This window comes from Homarus americanus, unplaced genomic scaffold (assembly GCF_018991925.1).
Source record: "Homarus americanus isolate GMGI-L3 unplaced genomic scaffold, GMGI_Hamer_2.0 scaffold30108, whole genome shotgun sequence".
NCBI classification, from domain to species: Eukaryota; Metazoa; Arthropoda; class Malacostraca; order Decapoda; family Nephropidae; genus Homarus; species Homarus americanus.
In genome coordinates this window covers 13,568,127-13,590,760 of record NW_024748109.1, presented here as the reverse complement: position 1 = coordinate 13,590,760, position 22,634 = coordinate 13,568,127, and the positions used below count along the sequence as shown (strand labels likewise).

Below are 22,634 nucleotides of genomic sequence, written 5' to 3'. Positions count from 1 at the left end.
ACCTACAAATCCAACTTAAGAATGTCCTCAGGAACGGGACCCATTCGTAACCCGGGGACCCCCTACTTCATGAGTACTGTACTGTATCTTATAAACAGTCAGGACATGTGTATGCGCATGCAAGATGCCTACAACAGAATAGGTAGACCTGTATTTGTAGTTTCATAAATCATTGCATCGATCATTTGCTTCTTGTCTTATGATATGCGTTGTACCATCATGTGCTCATCAATTCAAATTATAAGACAGCACTCACACCTTACATTAATCTCAGCCTCAATCAACTCAGAGTATGGGTTCATTACGACTTTGCATTTTATGATTATTTTTCTTACCTCGTCTGACTTATAATCAAACAGATCAAAGTGAACTCACATTTCTCTACCACATTTGTTTCCACTGTTGTTCTTGTAAGGTTTAATACAGTTCTCAGTTAAAGTTAGTGATGTTTAAATCATGTCTTAGCAAGTGAAAAGCTATACAGTACAGTACAGTGTTGATAAATTTTCTGTCCTTACATCATTGTGATGACTGGTTTACTGTTTTATCATTGTATAAACACTAGTAAAAGACAGGAGCTTCAGTACCTCCAGCAGACAGGCAACAGGGCACTTACAGAGTAGGGTGAGGGCTACAAAAAATAATGTAGGGGATTTAATAGTACTGTACTGTTTTTCCTCAACCTCGTCATTTGTTACTAGAAATTGCACAGTACAGTATTTCTGGGCATATACTTAAGTCTATTATTGTGTGAAAATACACTCAAACAACAGAGGTCCTTGGTTATGTGGATACTGTTCCTTCTATATTTTATCTTGTAACCTTAATGGAGTCATCATATTTTACATTGAAATTGTTTAAACATTACTAGTAGAGTACATCTAACCTAATTGTTTAGTTTTAATTTTATATCACTTAAATTTCAAACCTTTTTGGCACTATGACAGTGTGTTAAGAGTTGTTAAGAAAAGTTGGATCTCTTCTGGTTCAGGTTGTTCTATACTGTACGTAGATGTTCTCATGTTTTCATATCTGTGGGCACCGCATCTTACTGGTCTAGAACCACTATCCCTTGCCCATCTTTCCTACTCATCACTTCTAACAGAGACTCAGTTATAATTTGAGTAGTCCATAAAGGTTATTTATTAAACAGTATAGATAATAAGCTATGCTGTATAGATATGAAGCTCACAAAGAATATGAAGATAATTAACACAGCAAGTGATGTGGCAGATCAAGGAAGATGTGATACAGGCAAATAAACAAAATGAACAGGTGGATCTCAGGCTGGTGCCAGCTTGGTGCTATCACTACTAATAAATTCATGCTCATAGTAAATGCAGCTTCTTTAAAACAGGCCTGAAAAAGGTTTAATTAAAAGCAAATCCATTTAGATGATTAATAAACATGTGTATCATTCATATAAAATAAGTCCTATTGTGTGTTGCAACTATTTCCTCAAGCATGATCCCAAGTATGGTAATGTGTACAGTACAGTATAGTATTACTGTAATGTACTATATAACGCTATAGTAGTTTGGCTGTATGCACACTGTGGCGAGTGTGTTTTAGATACTGGTAGGACCACCTGTGATGGACACAAGTTGGTTGTCATAAATATGTTTAACTAATATTGCATATTGCATATACATTAGTTTACAGTTACTGCATATGTTTGATATTGTACATTAGGTAAAAATAATATTATACTATTCTATATATAAAGTAGTTATTATTTCTATATTTGTCATCATATGGGTATTAAGAAACTGTGTAATGTAGTATAACTCCAGTATGAAGAATAATTGTGGAAGTAATAAATTAAAAAAGAGATCATGTAAATATACAGTATATTGGTTACTATATTCACTCAGTGCAAAATGACTGTACTGTGGGTAGTCTTCACGAGTTTTCCTCAGATCATGAATGAATTGATCATACTACTTACATGAAAAAATATTTTTTTTTTTCAGTTTTTAGCTCTAATATGGCAGATAATGCAGAAATACAAATCTACTTCATTATAAGGTCTATTCATTGAAAATTTTGAAAAGTAATCAACAAAAACAAGTTAATTCTTTACTCTCTATATATGGTATGCAACACTTTTAGTGAATCATTTTTTTTTATGACATGTATGAGGGAGTGACTAGGATAATAAGTTAATGGTACTGTATAATATTTGTCTTGATTTCTGGGTTTGACAATTTTGTTTGTACAGCATTTGTTTATTATACAATTGGTAGAGAGAGCTTAATAATATTTTCAGTTGAATAACATTATCCCAGAATACCTCTTATTAACATATTGGTGTGCCTCACCCAGGGGAACAATGGTACCTTCAGGATGTTCTTGGAGGGTGACGATGGTATGTTTGACATCACACCTCCTGAAGGAGTAAACTTTGCCGCCTTTCTCATTCGTGTCAGAAACCCTGCCTTACTGGATTATGAGAAAGTCAAGGGTAAGTTCAGTAGTGTTATAGTTATTGATGGTCAATATATCCAAGTCTAAGCAAAATTGGGGCGCTCCCATTGATAGTGACGAATCGACCAATGACACCCAAATCAGATTCTTGTTTCAACAGGAAGCCTGACTCTTTCTGTACCAGAAGGATGATGAATAAACCCTGTATTGGGTAGAGAAAGAGTTGAGCTTCCTGTTGAAACAAGAATCTGATTTGGGCACCATTAGTTGATTCGTCACTATCAATGTGAATGCCCCAAATGTAAGTAGCAATATTTAAATTGTTTTAGCAGTTATTTATAATCACTAAAGATATTATACCACAGTACAGTGTACAAGACACCTTAAAGTTTCTTTTTCAGTTTAATGTCATTAATACTGTAGATATGGTAGGCGCTGTGATTCACTAACCCGATTGGTCTCTTCCAGTGGTGAACTTTACAGTGGTGGCACGAGAGACAGTAGCTGAAAGACCCAAGTCATCCTCAGCCCTTGTCACTGTCCACATACGAGACACAAATGACAACTTCCCCATTTTTAATGAAGATCAGTATGAGGTCAGTCTCTGGGGTGTTACTACAGGTTGTACCTCTCTAGTCCGGCATTCTGTGGTCCGGAAACTCCCGTGGTCCGGAACGATTTTAGTTTGTCCAATTGGTAGATAGGCAGCTTTTTTTTCTTTTTTTTTTCTTTTTTTTTTTTATATAACTTATCTGAATTATTATTATTATTACAGGAGTATTAAATTTTCGCCCCTCAGGCCCCAATGTGGGTCAGTGACCTATGCCCGGGTGGGCTAATCCCCATAAAAAAAACAACAACAAAGCCGCGGGAAATTAAGGTTTGTTTACATCCGGCAGTTCGGCTGCTTTCTCTCTCTCTGCTTGTCTATACAGAGTACAACATTTAACCCTTCAATATTTATGAGCAGTAAATAAGTGTTGCTTTCATTTTCTTGTGTAGAGTAATGACGATATGTTTTCACATGTGCGCACTTACATACGCGCAGTCTCACTTTTTTTTTACCATTAATGGTTAGCTACTTATATTGTTCCATTTATTAACATTAAATAACATTACTTCAAACAACCATATTAATTTTTTTACATTAATTTTACTACAGCTACAATCAGGGTCTTATTTTCTTCAGTTTTATATGTAGAACCAATCAGTCACTGGTTTTGTAAGCATTAACGAAAACAATGCCGGCAGCCATCTCGTCTCCTCGCGTGTTTTAATATTCCACGTATTATTAATGAATTGTATTTTTCATTTTGCACACACAAACATTAATTCAGTAAAAACAAAATTCAGAAGCATTAATTAAAATATATATGAACAGTAAATAAGTGTTGCTTTCATATTCTTATGTAGAGTAATGACGACATGTTTTCACGTGTGCGCATGCGCACTTACATACGCGATCTCTCTTTTTTTCTTCACCATTATCGTTAGCTACTTCTATTGTTCCATTTATTAACATTAAATAACATTACTTAAAACAACCATATTAATTTTACTACAGCTACAACCAGGGTCTTATTTTCTTCAGTTTTATATGTAGAACCAGTCAGTCACTGGTTTTGTAAACAACGAAAACAAAGCTGTCTCATCTCCTCGTGTGTTTTAATATTCTACATATTATTAAAGAAATGTATAGCTCATTTTGCACACATAAACATTAATTCAATCAAAAAGACATTTAGTAATAAACAATATTGAATCCTTTGTACATAAGAGAAATGACGCTGTTTACACGATTGTGCACGTCTGAACGTTGGAGAGCCGTTCAAGCCCGTCGAAATTCGAGTTTCCGCCGTCAAAATTTTTAATTGTTTTTTTTCTGTGTCCCAATAAAAAACGTTGAATTAAAAATTCACGAAATTTGAGAAGCTACTGTACGACATTTAACCCATCAATATGTCTTCAAAGAGACCATGAAGCAGAGAAAGTGGTGCTAGTGCTTCCAAGCGTAAGCACACGTCACTATCTATCCAGGAAAAGGGTGAATTTCCATGGTCCGGCACCGGTCAAGTCCAGAGGTTGCCGGACTAGAGAGGTACAACCTGTATCAACAGTTCCTTGAGATAAATGTACAGTATTTATCAGGTGCCACTAAGAGGGCTCAGGCTCTCAATTGGCTTATTAATGTCAATGTTGTTGTTGTTGTTGATTTTTTTTATCTATTTTTCTGACTCAATAAACTGTTTCAATTATCATATAAGAATAGGATAATAGTTTAACATTCATCCTTTGAAATGTAACTTAGCTTTGTATGTACAGTACTAATTAGTCCTTTTACATTCCATTAAAATCCTTCATGTACAAGTATAATCTCTAAAGTTGCAATTGTTGCAAGACATCCATGAGGGATTGTCACTAGAACTTGTATAATATACAGTAAAATAAATTATGTTGCATATCTATTTTGATTTCATATTCAAGAATTTTTGATAGGTTTAATATTTAATACTTAAAGCTGCATTTAAAACAGTCATAAAAAGTTGGTTCTAGAAATTTGATTGCTGGTCTCCTGATACATACTTGGTGTTCCTCTAGGTTCTGATCCCTGAGGATGCAGCAGTAGGAGCAACAGTGGCATGGGTGCAGGCCAGGGATCCTGACAGTGGCAACTATGGTACTCAGGGTATCAAGTACACCGATCTCAGGGGTGCCTTAGCTGACAAGTGAGTGAAGCCTTAGTTGTAGCCTCTTTAAAATTGTATTGAAGCAAAGTTGGATGGGTGAACACTTGAGAACACCAGATGCTGTTGGCATAAGGACACTACTGGCTTTGTCACCTATCCTTGTTCAAAATAACTAAATTCAAATAATTATTATTATATTCTTGTTCAAGTAAAGATTTACATGAGGACAGATTTATAATGTAAACCCCAAATGACCTTAAGTAAGTACATTCAAAGTAAGCACTCGTGTGCCTCATATATTGATGGAGCAGATGCAGTATTTGATTTCCTTACTCATTCAACCCTATTCATTTGCAGGCTTGAGATGAACCCTGATACAGGTATGATCACCCTGAAGGAATCTGGGGCACTGGACCGGGAGAGTATTGCTGAACACTACCTCACAGTGGAGGCTAGGGATGACTTAGGCCAGGGCAACAGGTGAGTCAGCCCATACTGGTTTGAAATTTCTCATTTTTATATTGATACCATACAAGTGATATCTCCATTAGCTGGAACAATTGGTGTAGAGCACTTCCGGGAATGAGAGATTTCCGGGTAACAATAAGGCTCTCTCAAAGCCAGAAAAAATACTCCATCCCCGGAATTTTCCGGGTACCGGAAAATTTTCTCGGAATTTCCGGAAAATGATCCTGATTTTCATCTCTCAAATCTGGAATAAAAATCCCCTATCCCCAGTATTATCTGGGTACCAAGAAAACTTTCTTGAAAATTTCCAGAACACATGCCCCTCGGAAAATCATTCCCAAAGCCAGAATTTTCCGTAAAATTCTGGCATTGGGAACAATTTTCTGAGAAAATTTCAATCCCGGCTGTAGGAGAGTTCCGGATAAAAGAGATTCCGGCAAATGGAGATATTACTGCACTGTACTGTATGCTGTATATCTATATACTGTATATTTCTCTATCAATCATTCTCAATGCTGATATTTTTTAAGGAAAATAGTCATATGGTAACTATCCTACTTAACAGAAACACAGTGGTGGTGAAGGTGATGGTGGAGGACGTGAATGACCACCCACCAGTGTTCCTACAACGGAGGTATGAAGCTCGCCTCTTGGAGAACTCTGAAACTTTCCCTGAACCTTTCATCATCAGTGCCAGAGATGATGACCTCAATGGTACGTGAAAAAAGATAATTACAGTACAGGTTGTACCTCTCTAGTCCGGCATTCTGTGGTCTGGAACGATTTTAGTTTGCCCATGGAGAAAATTAATTTGAGTCTGGTACTTTCGATGTTTGGCTAAATTTGGCCTTATTTACCCTACTTTTTTGGCGAATTACTACCTGTAATAAAGCAACATCCTAATAAACCAACGAAAATAACACAGATAAAGTTAAATAAAAACTAAAAACAACTCAGAAAAGTTCTTATGTTCTACAGCTTTAGCTAGAGATGAACCTGATGGCTTGGCAAATTCGTCATCCGAGTAAAAACACACACAACAACATTGGCTGTCTTTATGTTTTTGACTTTACCACCACTGGTGGGTAGAATTTTTGTTTTAAATTCAGAAACATTAATTAAAATATATATAAACAGTAAATAAGTGTTGCTTTCATACTCTTATGTAGAGTAATGACAATATGTTTTCACCTGTGCGCACTTACATACACGATCTCACTTTTTTCCTTTACCATTAATGGTTAGCTACTTCCATTGTTCCATTTATTAACATTAAATAACATTACTTAAAACAACCATACTAATTTTACTACAGCTACAACCAGTGTCTTATTTTCTTCAGTTTTATACGTAGAACCAGTCAGTCACTGGTTTTGTATACAATGAAAACAATGCTGTCTCGTCTCCTTATGTGTTTTAATATTCTACGTATTATTAATTAATTGTATTGTTCATTTTGCATACATAAACATTAATTAAATCAAAAAGACATTCAGTAATAAACAATAATGAATGTTTAGTACATAGAGAAATGACGCTGTTTACACAATTGTGCATGTCTCAACGTTGGCGGGCCGCTCAAACCCGTCGAAATTCGAGTTTCCACCATCGAAATTTTAAATTGTGTAGTGTTTTTTTTTGTGTCCAAATAAAAAACGTTGAATTAAAAACTGGCAAAATTTGAGAACCTACTGTACAACATTTAACCCTTCAATATGTCTTCAAAGAGACCACAAAGCAGTGAAAGTGGTGCTAGTGCTTCCAAGTGTATGCACAAGTCACTATCTATCCAGGAAAAGGGTAAATTTCCATGGTCCGGAAATTTCCATGGTCCGGCACCGGTCAGGTCCCGAGGTTGCCGAACTAGAGAGGTACAACCTGTACTATACAGTATTGTAAATTTACTGCAGGTATTAGATTTTTGTAAGATAAGGGTAAATAATTCATGAAATATATATATATATATATATATATATATATATATATATATATATATATATATATATATATATATATATATATATATATATATATATATATATATATATATATATATATATATATATATATATATATACACACACACACACAGTCATGCGCCAGTTAACGTCCTACCGAATCAACGTCCGATCGCATATACGTCCGTGGCCCCAAACCTCCTTCCCCCCCCCAAAAAAAGCAAAAAAAACACGTGATACCTGCTGGACCACCACTCCACGACCCCCTGATGGAGACACGATGATCATCCCTATACTGGTTAGATATTATGTGTTAAAGGAATATGCTTCCTTACTTAGGCTTTTTTAAGCATTTGCCTACATTTGCCGACGCGGACTTTGAACAAAGCCTGTCCGCGTGTTATATAACACGCGGACAGGCTTTGTGTGAAATATAACAGAGTCTAGGACTGCTTTTAGTGTCCTTGTGGGTTGGTCGGTAGCGTTCCCTAGTCCCACCAAGTCGGTCGAGGGTTCGATTCCTGGCTGGTAAGGTCGTTGATTATATGTTCAAAGTCCGCGTGTTATATGGACTAAAAATGAAAGTATATACCCGGTATATGGTACCTCGTGTTTCATACCAGCTGGATTCGGTAAAATGCTACTGACACCACAAACGAGGCACGGGCAGTTCCCAATGAGGTTCATGGCGCCATCAGCTCGATGAACAGGCTTTGTGTGAAATATAACAGAGTCTAGGACTGCTTTTAGTGTCCTTGTGGGATGGTCGGTGGCATTCCCTAGTCTCACCCAGTAGGTTGAGGGTTCGATTCCTGGCTGGTGAGGTCGTTGATTATATGTTCAAAGTCCGCGTGTTATATGGACTAAAAATGAAAGTATATATATATATATATATATATATATATATATATATATATATATATATATATATATATATATATATATATATATATATATATATATATATATATATATATATATATATATATATATATATATATATATATATATATATATATATATATATATATATATATGTGTATGTATGTGTGTGTGTGTATATATATGTATATATGTATATATGTATATGTATATGTATATGTATACATATATATACACACAGTTGGGTCTGCATTTACGCAGTCAATTAAACCCGTGGAGGCCCGCGTAAAACGAGAAACGCGTAAATGAAATCACAGAACATATGGGATTAATTGAAATAGAGACTGGGCTGACCCCCAAACTCCATTTTTTGCGACACAATACGTACATTGTAGTAAAAATTAGTATCTTAATTTTATGATGGTAAGCACACACACATAATATAGAAGAGAAATATCAATAAGAGGATACTATACTGTACCAGGTTATAGAAAAATCAAGGTTTAACACTTACGTTAGTAGAAGAGGTGGGTCGGCATACGTGGATGGCGGCTGGTTCCGAGGCAGAGGGCAGATTATTTGCCCTCCAGTGAATCACTTTCACTTTCACTACTCGCAGATGTTTGCAGGGCCTCCCAGACAAACTTCTCAAAGTCCATATTCTCACTGTCAATATCACTATCACTGACTTGGGCCAGTTGTGGTTGTGGTGGGTTGCGAGCGAGGAAGTCCTCAATACTGCGTTGACGACTAGCATTGATGTTGTCGAGATAGATCTGGATATAGGGCTCTATAAATTTTGTCAGATGGTTATTAGACACTTCATACCGATGCTTATCTGGGTCGTTTTCAAGGATGAGCTTAAGTTTCTCCCCCAACTCGATGATTTCCTTCACATTATCATGGCTTGGTCCAGGTAATTCAATGTTTTTCTCTGGTGGTGGGGGTCCCACGGAAGCCATTGTGAGGGGAATAGCGGGCACAAGAGAGAACTGTATACGCGGACTGAGAACAATGAGACAGGCCCGGCTAGGTCAGCGACTTCTACCCTCTGGTGGTAGGGCACGTCATGTTACATTAGACCAATCACAGCTAGCGGCAGAGGGAATGCGTGGGTGGTAAGGATGCGTGGCCCAATCACAGTCCAATACGTCATATGACGTCACTGATAATGCAACAGCGACATACTGCGCAACCTTACTCGCGCCGCTTGTGGTCGCCTGGGCTGTTTGAATCCAAAATTGCGCGGCGCGTCTGGACCCTCCAGCGACTTGCCGCATAAATGACCAAATTTACCGCGTAATTAAAGCATTTCGATTCTGGTAAGGCACCACGTAAATGACCAAAAGCGTTAACCAAACCCGCGTAAATCCAGACTCGACTGTATATTTAACCAAAACCATTGTTTCAATGGGATTTTTGGTAATTGGTTCCAGCTCACCGAAAATTACATACAAATGAAAAATAAATGCAGTAAAGTATACTTACTTTGAGGTGTGCATGTAAAAGGCTCTTGGTTGATGATGATGGGAATTAGAATGGGGTTGGAGGAGAAGGGAGAAGAGAAGGCATTGGGGTGGAAGAGAAGTCACCCCATGCCGCCATTTCACCCATAAAATTTTAGTTCATTTGGTGTAATTCAAGATTATTTTCTTTAAATCAACACTGCACTGCGCTGTATATTATCAATACCGGTATGTAAAATATATTTCAAAATGACCAATAATTTGACTGGAAACACAGAATAAAAGCATTTATGTTGAAGAGTCTCAAACAAGATGTTCCTTCCTTTAAACCTGTAAACAAACTGACGCCAAGCTTGGTGTGTTGAGTGGCGCACATAAAACTAGTTTCCTGTACTTCAGTTATGTTCAATAATTGTTAAAATGACTAAAAAATTTAATTTAAAGCTTTTAAAATGATTGAATAGTACAACCTTCTTGATATTTACTAAAATGGTAAGGAATTTAAGCACTAGAACCGATTACTGTATTGGTGGACTAATACGACAGCTATTGAGCAAGCGAAAACATGTTGAGGGGCGCTCGTAAGGAATTCGTTAATCGAGGGATTGCTCGTTAACCGAAGTGAAGAATCTTATGGAAGGTAATTCGTTAACCGAAATTTCGTTAACCGAGGCGCTTGTTAACCGAGGGATCACTGTATATATGTGTGTGTGTAATAATAATAATAATAATAATAATAATAATAATAATAATAATTAACGGTTTATTAAGATAGCATGGCAGCCCAAAGGCTGAAAATATACAATGAACAGAGATGATAAGTTACATATGGTGAAATCAGGGAGTGAGTCATTTGATTGACAAAAGCTTTCAATATAAAAAATTAAGAAACATAGAGTCAACATATAGATTAACTACAGAGCTGGTACTGTGGGAGCTGGCCTTGTAGATAATCTTGTGACCTGATGTTGGCGCCCACTGTCTGGATGGCTGTCATACCTGGGTGCTAATCCGTTACCTCACTACAGCTGCAGATGTTTAGGACAGCCACCACGTGGTCCGGGTAGGTCCTTCAGCTCATACAGGGTCTTGGAGATGGTACTTGTTCCTCATGTGATGTAGTTAGGAATTCATAGTTCCTCACCTGGGTGGAGTAGGGAGTCCTCATTTCTCTCCTGATGTAGTTTGGAGTCTTTCTTGGCTTCTCATCCCGTGTTTGTGGTGGTCAACATTGACCGCTAAGCACGATTGTCGCTCCTTGTTTCGAGTTGAAATTGACACTTTTGTATATCAGTTGTGGGTTGATCGTCAATCTTAGCACTGTACTGTTGGTGGGAGGATGTTGATAAATCCAGATGGGAAGGAGGAGCTGGGGAAGGGGAAGGCCAGACAAACCGGGCTGGCAGCTGTCTCCATGGTCAAGAGACCACGGACGCGTGAGCAGGCAGCGCCGACGTCCTCACCCTATGAAGGGCGAGGACGGTGTATATGTGTGTGTGTGTGTGTGTGTGTGTGTGTGTGTGTGTGTGTGTGTGTGTCCTCAATAATCAAGGGACCTGATAATCGCTGATCTGGCTTATCACGGTATCCTCAATTGAGACCATGTGTTTTTTTATCACTGACTGATCTTGGTTATAGCTGAATTGTTATGGGACAGTGGCAGGTCTGTGAGAACTAGCAGTAGGAGTGACTGCCAAGAGGTGGCAGCACAGCTTGTGGTGCCAGCTTCCAGGGAATATTTAGGAAAAAACTTTTGTGTGGATTTTCCTCCTGTAGTTATAGTTTTTTAAGATAATATAAACAGTACCAGTAAATGTGAGTAATAAATAAAAATAATACCAATAAATAAGTCACCTTGAACGCCATTCTCTTTTGTCAGATCACCAGTATGGCTTTCGCCAGGTGACATCTACTGGTGATATGCTCTCCTACTGCACCCATCTTTGGTCATCCTCTCTTAGTAATTATGGGGAACTTTCGTCTTGGCCCTCGACATCTCTAAAGCATTTGACAGGGCATGGCACAAGTCTTTGCCTTCTAAACTTCCCTCTTATGGTTTCTCTCCCCCACTTTGTTCTCTAATTTCTAGCTTCCTTGAGAACCGATCCATGGCAGTTGTTGTCGAGGGATCTATCTCACACTTTTTCTCTACCAATAGTGGTGTTCCACAGGGTTCTGTTCCTTCACCTACTCTCTTCCTTCTTTTTATCAAAGACTTACTTCACACTACCACTAATTCCATCCATTCTTACACTGATGATTCTACCCTTCACCACATTTTCCCCTTCCCCCTAATTCTCAAACTAGATCGGTTTCTAGAGCTGATATTAATGTGGATCTGTGCAGCATCTCCGAATGGGGAGGTAAAAACTAGGTTAAATTTAATAGTAATAAAACTCAGTACAGTCGGCCCTTCACATACTCGGGTTTAGCATACACGGATTTGCAAATACGCGGATTGCCCCGCCGGAGGAATATTCTGTACATTGAAGTAATTGAAATACATTCAAATCGCTCGCCATTCAAATCGCGCGTGGCACCGCACACCGCCCGCCACCCCACACACACACACACACACACACACACACACACACACACACGCACGCACGCACGCGTCATGTCACCTCCCTCACTCAGTCAGTCTCGCTGTAACCACGCTTGTGTTGACATCAGCATTGTAGGTCGACCCTGATTTTTTTACCAAAAAATCGTTAATTTATGATATTCCTTGTTTATAGGTCGACCCAAGTTTTTGAGGGTATTGGAACAACAAAACTTTCAGTAAAAACACTCTACGTCCTACAAACTGAGGCTCACCGTGCCTGAAACACAGAGTTCCGAAGGCAAATTGTTTACCATTTATTATTACGACACTTTACACTGAAACATGGGTAGTTTCAACAAAAATATTGTATATTTTCATTCAAGTATTTATTCAAGTCAATTAGGAGGGAATATTATTGTAATACAACAGTTTTTTAACTGAAAACCAGTACTGTACACTAATGTACAACAATTTTTATCTCTTGAGCAAAATATATGACATTTATAATCAAATTATTGGCTGTCTTGCAAGGATTCCAGCAATGCAAATTATAATCTCCTAACTTTAGTCTGAGATATTATAAAATAAACACCTTAAAGAATAAAGTTATCACCAATCTTTTGACTGGGAACACAAGGAACCAGCGAGCATGGGGGGGGAGAACAGGGGGGGGGGTAGGTGAGATGACAGAGTGTGGTGTTTGTTTATTTATTTGAGATAAGATGTGACAGTTGGCGCTGAAGGCCTACGTGTTTATTTATCATTATTTAAGAGTGACTAAGCTCTTCTCATAATTTGCCACCCAACCAACCTGGGTGAATATAAATTTCATTGCTGGGATTCTTGTAAGATAGTGGTTTATTTGAATACCTGTATAAACAATCTATATTTGTAATAGACATAACAATTTAAGTACCATAATCATTTAGTACATGTACAGTACAGGTTTGTTCCACGGTAAAATCTTTTGAACAACGAAAGAAAGCGAAAGTCATTGTTTTCGTCATGATTATATCCCACTTTCCACTGTAATACGTACGTCATTTTAGCAAAAATATTACATTTCCATATTTATTTCTGAGAATATATTCATTCAGTCACAGTTAAGGTAAAATATACTTGTGATGTAATATTTTAATGAAAATACCCGGTATCGTAGTTTTCTTTTGTTTCAAATTTAATTAACAAAGATTGATGTTTCAAATGTAATGAACAAAAATTTATGTCCAGTATCTATAAATAAACTTTAATAAATGAATACTTTATGTTTTACATCGTCCTGTGCATACCATACCATGCATTTGGCTACTTTGGGCTTGCTATGATGACACAAGAGATCTGCCCTGGCAACTGTACCGACACTCACAGCTGGTGATGCGTTGATGCATCGTTTCCATTGTTTACTGGTAGTTACTGGTAAATATTTTTCAACCTAACAAAACTATTACCCGTTTAGAGGTCGACCACCAATTTTTTGCCAAATAATTTGGTCCTAAAAACTCGAACTACACACAGGTATATACGGTAAATAAGGACATGGGGGCCAGGGTTTTTTTTGGGGGGGGGGCAGCACATATACGCGGATTTTTAACATCCACGGGTATCTCTGTTACGTAACCCCCGCGTATGTTAAGGACCGACTGTAATTTCTTTTACCTTTTTTCACAATATGTGGACTGTATAGGATGGTGTGTGCATGTAACTGAGTAAAAATAAATGAAGAAAGTTATGTATATCTACCCAAAAATACGAGATGAAAAATAACCATAACACCAGTAGCTTCGTGGTTATAGTGACGAGTCTAACCTGGCTACAATGCCGCCAGGGATGTGACAGATGCAAATGTGAAAAGAAAGTTATATGTAAATCTTCATTTGTATCCGGAATTTGTAGATTTAAAAATAAATGTTGCAGGTATGGCATTAATACAGGTTGATTGTAAAGCTTTTAAGAGTTCTGAAATGGTTACTGCTTACCTACTTCTGAAGAGTTGGGGGTCTGCCGTATCGATGTCATGAGTCGACCTTTTATATTTACAATAATCATTTGTTAACCAGAACATTGTTTTGAATTTTTTTTCTCATTCATAGCAGCAAATTGCCTATTAATATTTATTTGATAGAAATAATGAGTTTTAGGAAAAGTGTATGAGTTTGTTTAAGTTTAAAATGCCTTGTAGACAGCAGTTTTGCTGGAATTTGTTTATGAATAAAGTATTGTGCTTTTATACAATATACAATGTGTAGTACAATATCTCTCTATCATTAAACTTCTTCACTCTGTTAATGATATCAACACTTTCTACTCAGGTACTATGAACCATGAAGTTCGGTACACCATCTTGAGTGGTGACCCCAGGAACAACTTCACCATCCACCCTCTGACGGGAGAGATCAAACCCTCAGCACCACTTGACTTTGAAGCCATTGACCAGGAGAGAGATATCAGATATTTTAACCTCACTATAAAGGTAAGATTTATGTTAGTGCTTTTCATTCAAATTGTTTAGAATTACTGTATGTGTTTTTAGATGATTGACCTAACGACAAACATTTTTAGTTTAATTCCTCATATAAAATAAAATTACAGTCAGGGCCAACTTGACATACATTATGCATTCCTGAAAATGCCTAAATTAACTGGATATACTGGACATTAAACAGACATTAATTTCCATTAGAAACCCGTGTTGTAAACTGAGATACGTTCCACAACATTCCCCTCCCCATTACAGGGGCAGATCCAGGAATATCAAAACGGGGGGAGGGGGTTCCAGGAAGCTGTGGGTGGGGGAACATGGTGAGCATAGCGAGCTCACCCAATGGGGGGGAGGAGGGGGGGTGCACTATAAGCTGACCCTGGAAATTTTCTAAAATCTGATCAATATAGTGGGCATTTTGGAGCCATGTGCACTTGATATTACTAAAATGCCTGCATTAAAGAAAAAGTACAGTACAGTATGCCTTTACTAATGACAGAATGGTGAAACAGAAACAAATAAACTTAGAACTGTGAGCTAATATACAATAGGAATGTTGTCATGTAGAGAGGAAACTCGGTGGTGGATATCATAAGAGCCTGAGCCTCAATGTTTAACGTTGTCAAACTTTTTTTCCTCGTTTAAAAACAAATCTCAAAAGGTTTGTTTCAAGTTTACATACAAGTAATATCTGATGTTTTTTTGCTGTAATGTACTTCCGTTTCTTTTATTTATTTATTTTATTTTTTAAGTTTCTATATTCTCGAAAAGCTACAGTCAAAGTATTTTGGGGGGTTTCTCAACATTTAACATCATCTCTGACTTTTTTTTTATCCCATAAAAAAAATCAAAACCTTTGTTTGAAGTTTAATGTATTTTAATTGAAGTACAGTACCATTTGTGTGAGAAAAATTTGATGAAAGATAATCTGCAGGAAAACAACCCTAACTATAATACTGTAATAACATTAAGCATATGGTAATGTTTCTATTGCACACTGTTGGCAAGTACTGGGCATGCACTGGCTTCTGAATGTATCTGAACCTGCTCCAGTATTGGTCAAGTCTGGTCTTGAAAAAGCTCATACTTGGTACCATCACAACACTTTCTGGTAGATTGTTCCAAGAGTTCACAACTCTCACTCTGAAAAGTTACCCCTCACAGTTTTCAGGACTTGTGGCTTTTTCAACATAATAGGAGATTGACTGTGATATCTTCCCAAACATTCTCACGCTAGTTTATATGATTTTATACCTGTACCAACAACTAATTCTAGTTTTACCTCTTGAATTATTGCTGCCACCTCTACAGTATTAGTATTGTGATAATTATCAGTTTCTTACCTTAAATTACCATATATTATGCAAAATTTTTTGTTAATGTAATTTTTTTTGTTTCCTTAATAACTAGGGCAAGCTGATTATAACTCTGACATTGGTTTTGTCACACTGTCGATATTAAAAAAAAAAAGATTTTGTATAATATACATTACAGTACAGTACTGTATTCAGGATTTAATGAATTTTAACAAATATTTATTGGTATTTGTTACAGCTATGTTTATTTATTGTTTACTTTGTAGATAATGATCCACAAAATAAACTATAAATATTTACAACTATAACTACTACAGTACAGTACATATAAATATTTGTAAAAATGCACAAAAATTAGACCAATAACACAATCTCACTAATTTCTCAAAAACTATTGCAAGTATGACAAAACCATTGTCATATTTGTAATCAGCATGACCTCATTACTAAAGAAACATTACTATACTGTAAATTACAGAAACATTAAACATTAGTATTCTAAAGAAAAACTTCAGGATATTTCTGACAACACTGAGTGGGGGAATATTTGAACTATGGGCGGCACACAAGTGCTGCTTGAGCTGTCAGTGGGACAATTGCGTCATGGCTACCAGTAGAACTTGTCGCCTATTCCCACACTCATTCTGCTATGTTTGTGAATATTGCATCGGTCCATGAGCCGTATTCACAGTTGTCGTGCCTGACCATCGGAAACCCAAAATCCTGTATTAGGGAGAGGTTACTTAAGAATGTGCTTTGGGCAGGGCTACCAGTGTTTCAAAATCATCTGGATGGCCGACTGTTGCCACAATCCAGGCATTGAGTACTGTTACCCCCAATAATATTTCCTTCAAACACACAAAAAAAATAACCAACTAATTTTTTTTACATAATATGAATAAATGAACATAAAAGTGTTAAGAGGTTTGTTTTGAAGGTCACATTTAACCAGTGCTCATGTTAGCCTCATTCAGGGGAGAAGGAAAAAATTATACAAGACAAGGCATTTGACCCCACAGGCTGCAAAAATAAAATAAATGCTTTGGTTTTTTTTATGCACACTTATTGTCAGCCAGGTTTATTTAATTCTAGTAAATAACTGACAATCTTTGAATGCATATGGAAACAAGACTCTGTTACTAACAAAGTCATTTTGTATCAGTTTTGTGTATATTATATCTCACTATATCAAAATTTCGAGGGTAAAAAAGTTTTTATATTCATCAGGACTACCATAGGGCGGGTAGCCTCCCGATGAATTGTTCCAACGATCCTGATAGGAAACCCGACCCACCAGAACTGCCTTCGGGTCTGTAGGTGTCTCTGAATAATCATACATGATGGTGATCCCAGTCAGTCGGGTGGTGTAATGACTGTGAATGCGGTCCCTAGTGAGGTCAAGCACAAGATTGTACCTGGCATTAAGTTATGTATTGTTTATCATGTTTAATTTGGCATGGTTATGGGTGACCGAGACAAACCATAGTCACCTCACTTCTGCTGTGGAAGCTGCCGGCTCAACATTAGAAGGATGTTTATGTGGTACTCGGGAGTATATGCTATTTGCCATTCCTTTAATTTGAAGAGAGCCAAATAACCATCATGATGACTGTTGCTTTTGTATGGCAAATCTTTCTAAGTACAAGAAGGGAAAAGGTGGAAGCTAAATTATATATCCGAGCATACCGTCTTCTATTATGTCCATGTCACACAATGAAGGTTCACCAATTTTCCTAGAAATCACTTCAAGTGTGGAATTATTATATTCTGAAGAAAGCAATGTTGGTGACTTTCATGAAACATTCCCAAGCACATCTCCACATTTTCCTAATCAGCATGAAATAGATAACTTAGTCAGGGACTTAAGTCTCACCAAGACTAAGGCAAAGGTCTTACATCTAATCTCAAGGAGTGGAATTTATTGGATCTTAGTTGCAAGACTTTAACATACAGGAAAAGGTATCTGCTTTTGCAACTTTCTTCAAAGTTTCTGGCCCCAATTTGTTGTGTTACTTCTCTGATGTAGATTGCCTTTTTGGTGAAATAAACATTGAGTACAAACCTTTAGATTGCCATCTATTTATTGACAGCTCAACAAAAAGTCACAAGGCTGTTTTGCTTCACAAAGGTACTAAACTTCCATCAATTCCAGTAGGTCACTCAGTTCACATGAAGACCATGAAAATGTGAAGTATTTGCTGGACATGATCAACTATACAAGGCACAATTGGGATGTGTGTGGAGAGTTTAAGATGCTAGCATTCTTGCTTAGAGTACAAGATGGTTACACCAAGACAAATTACATATCAGTAATACTACGATATGCAAAAACTAACATTTTAAAAGATCAGAATCACATTGAAATATTCACGGTTCCTGAAAGTTGGTGGATGAGTGTGACAAACTGGGGAGCTTGGCCGCTCAAGCTGTCAGCAGAGGCAGGAAATATGAAGTTGTTCGCAGTCATATTTCCCGCCTCTGCTGATGGTCGTGATTCTGATCTTTTACAATGTTAGTTTTTGCATAATGTAGTATTACTGATAGGTAATTTGTCATACTATGCCTTATTGTGGGTAAAAATAAGCATACAGTCAACCCTCACTTTACGCGGTTAATTCAACCCACAGGGTACCGCGGAAAGTGAGAAACGCGTAAAGTGAACAACATAACATATGGGATTAATTGAAATAGAGACCGGGCCGACCCCCAAACTCCACTTTTTGATGACACACAACTATGTTGTAGTAAAAATATTATCTTAACTTTATGATGGTATGCACACACAATTAATAATTAAGAGAAATATCAATAATATTAGGTTTTTTAACACTTACATTAGTAGAAAAGATGGCTGGGCACACGGGGATGGGCGGTTGGCTCCGAGGCAGAGGGCAGATTATTGGCCCTCACCTGTATCACTTTTATCAATTGTATCACTATCCACCACAGAGGCTTGCAGGGCCTCTTTGTCAAACCCCTCAAAGTCCATATAAGTCCATATCCTCACTATAATTATCACTATCACTGACTTGGGCCGGCTGTGATGGGTGGCGGGTGAAGAACTCAGTAATGTTTTGATGACTGGGCGACCTTGTGTGCACCATGCTCGCGCCGCTTACACAACATGGCGGATGGCGGGAGAGGGCGGGAGAGATGGCGGGAGGTTTGGATCCAAAAATGGCGCGGCTCGCCAGCCGCTCTCCGCGTAAAGGGGTACACGCACCGCGGAATGTGAGCATTCCTGTTTCGGCAGGGTACCGCGTAAATGTGGAAACGCGGAATGTGGGACCGCGTAAAGCGAGGGTTGACTGTATATTAAATGCATCCTCCGAAAGCATGAATTTGCTATCAGAGATTAACAGTTAATTCATGTATAATACTTCTTATAAACTTCCTACGTGCTAATATCTGAAACAATGAATGTATGTACAGGTTGTACCTCTCTAGTCTGGCATTCTGTGGTCCGGAAACTCCCGTGGTCCGGAACGATTTTAGTTTGTCCAATAGGTAGATAGGCAGCTTTTTTTTTTTTTTACTTATCTGAATTATTATTATTATTACAGGAGTATTAAATTTTTGCCCCTCAGGCCCCAATGTGGGTCAGTGACCTATGCCCGGGTGGGCTAATCCCCTTAAAAAAAAAAAAAAGCCGCGGGAAATTAAGGTTTGTTTACATCCGGCACTTCGGCTGCTCTCTCTCTCTCTGCTTGTCTATACAGAGTACAACATTTAACCCTTCAATATATATGAGCAGTAAATAAGTGTTGCTTTCATATTCTTATGTAGAGTAATGATGATATGTTTTCACATGTGCGCACTTACATACGCGCAGTCTCACTTTTTTTTTACCATTAATGGTTAGCTACTTATATTGTTCCATTTATTAGCATTAAATAACATTACAGGTACCGTATATACTCGTCTATAACCCCCCTTCGTATATAGGTCGACCCCGATTTTTTGACCAAGAAATCGTTAATTTATGATATTCCTTGTTTATAGGTCGACCCAAGTTTTTGAGGGTAAAGGAACAACAAAACCTTCAGTAAAAACACTCTACGTCCTATAAACTTGTTTACCATTTATTATTACGACACTTTACAGTGAAACGCGGGTAATTTCAACAAAAATATTGTATATTTCCATTCAAGTATTTATTCAAGTCAATTCGGAGGGAATGTTATTGTAATACAATGGTTTTTTAACTGAAAACCATTCGAAAAGCGATTACGGTAACATCTTTTGAACGAAAGAAAGCAAAAGTCATTGTTTTCGTCACAATTTTATCCCACTTTCTACTGTAATACGTACGTCATTTCAGCAAAAAATATTACATTTCCATGAATGTATTATATCAACCACAGTATGAATAGAATACAGTATCACTAATATAACAGTATTTTAACTGAAAACTATTAAAAAAACGAGTAACATATCTTGAACATTGGAAGGTTAGGTAAAGTCTTTTGTTTTCTGCATGTAGTATATCCTAATTTACATTGAAATACATCACGTTTCAGCAAAACTACTATTTATTTCTGAGAATATGGAAATGTAATATTTTTGCTGAAATGACGTACGTATTCAGTGGAAAGTGGGATAAAATCGTGACAAAAACAATGACTTTCGCTTTCTTTCGTTGAAAAGATGTTACCGTAATCGCCTTTCGAATGGTTTTCAGTTAAAAACTGTTATATTACAATAATATTCTATCCTAATTCACTTGTGATGTAAAAGTTTTTTAACTGAAAACGATTCGAAAAACACGTGTACCGTCTAGCTGATACGGCAGAGCCCTGGTCGCAGAGGCTTTGTTTTTGCATCGGCCCTTCTTAAGCAGCTTTTAATTTTAGCGTACGTTGAAATTGTGTTTACCGGTATATTCTTATTTTCTTGCTTCTTATTTTCCAGAAATATGACAAGTTTGTATATAATACAATGTTACGGTACTTTTAATTTACAAGTATTCATTTTTAAAAATACAGAAGACACCAAAAAAATACTAGTAAGGATATTTGCGTGACTCTCCCGCCAAAAAAGACCAAACAGCTGGTATTCTCTCCCTCAGCCCTACCAAAAATAGCCCAACATCTTTCTTGTTTATTCTCTTCCAATTTCTCACTTTAACTGGTATTTTTTACTTCATATTGCCTACATCAGATAAACTACAGTAATTGAGGTTAGATACTGTTATAAATTTGATTACCGGGTCCTGGCAGGTGCCGTTAGACCCACCTGACCCTACCAACAGTGTTGCAAGTCAGACAGCATTTTTTTTTTTTTACATTTTTGGTGTCTCCATTTATTAATTTTTTTTCTGTGGAGTTTGCACAATAGTATACTGTTTTACCTACAGTATTGTAAAATGATTTGGGAAAAGAAATACTCGGTAACTTAAAATTTTAAAAGGAAAGTTTTGAAACTGGCAACTGTGTGTAGATGACCTGACTCACATCATATTATGTCATCACGATTAGCCCACGTGTATATTTCAAATTGTGTCTTGTTACAGTGTAGACGTGCTTGACCCATATTCTCTTCAGCATGGATTCAAGAAGAAAGTTCACAGCTATGTTCAAGCTGAGAGTGATTGAATATGCAGAACAGACTAACAACTGTGCAGCAGCAAGGGAATTTAAGGTTTCCGAAAAAAGTGTTAGAGACTGGAAAAAGCTCTCTGCACAACTTAAGCTTTTGCCGAAAAACAAATGTGTTAACAGAGGAAAGTGTAACAAGTGGCCACAGTTGGAAGTTGAAGTGGCAAAGTATGTCAGTGAAAACCGACTGACCAATACGGTCAGACTCTGGCGAGCTCACTGATAACGATGGAGAAATGAGCAATAATTTGAATAAATATTTTTCAACAGTTTTCACCACCGAAAATTTAAACATGATACCCGAGGCACCGACTCTATTCAGAGATAGTGAAGAAAACAAATTAAGTGAGATAGTAGTGACTAGTAACGATGTTAGTAAGCAAATAGACAAATTAAAGCCTAATAAGTCACCTGGTCCTGATGAGATATTTGCCAGAGTATTAAAGGAATGTAAGGAAGAGCTTAGTATGCCCTTAGCAAAGTTGTTTAACATGTCCTTAAAAACAGGTGTAGTACCAGAATCCTGGAGGATAGCGAATGTAAGACCGATTTTCAAGAAGGGGGATAGATCACTATCCTCTAAATACCGCCCAATCAGTCTAACATCAATAGTAGGCAAATTACTGGAAGCAATCATTTCAAACTCTATTTGAAATCACCTGGAGAAGCACCGATTGATCAATGATTCCCAGCATGGCTTCACAAGCGGACGTTCTTGCCTAACTAATCTATTAACATTCTTTTCATCAGTTTTCGAATCGGTGGATGAGGGGCACAATTATGATGTGGTATATCTCGACTTCAGTAAA

At 37.2% G+C, this 22,634-nt stretch overlaps 1 protein-coding gene across 1 annotated transcript in view; it reads left to right on the top strand.

Moving 5' to 3' along the window:
• The window catches only part of LOC121880183 (cadherin-related family member 1-like), a 264,458-nt gene that overhangs the window by 227,848 nt on the left and 13,976 nt on the right, over positions 1-22,634 (top strand). The window contains exons 10-17 of the mRNA XM_042387311.1: positions 2,326-2,464; positions 2,896-3,023; positions 5,026-5,153; positions 5,472-5,594; positions 6,148-6,296; positions 14,743-14,903; positions 15,168-15,232; positions 21,772-22,024. Coding sequence (XP_042243245.1) covers positions 2,326-2,464; positions 2,896-3,023; positions 5,026-5,153; positions 5,472-5,594; positions 6,148-6,296; positions 14,743-14,903; positions 15,168-15,232; positions 21,772-22,024 — 1,146 coding nt within the window. The remainder of the gene's footprint in view (positions 1-2,325; positions 2,465-2,895; positions 3,024-5,025; positions 5,154-5,471; positions 5,595-6,147; positions 6,297-14,742; positions 14,904-15,167; positions 15,233-21,771; positions 22,025-22,634) is intronic.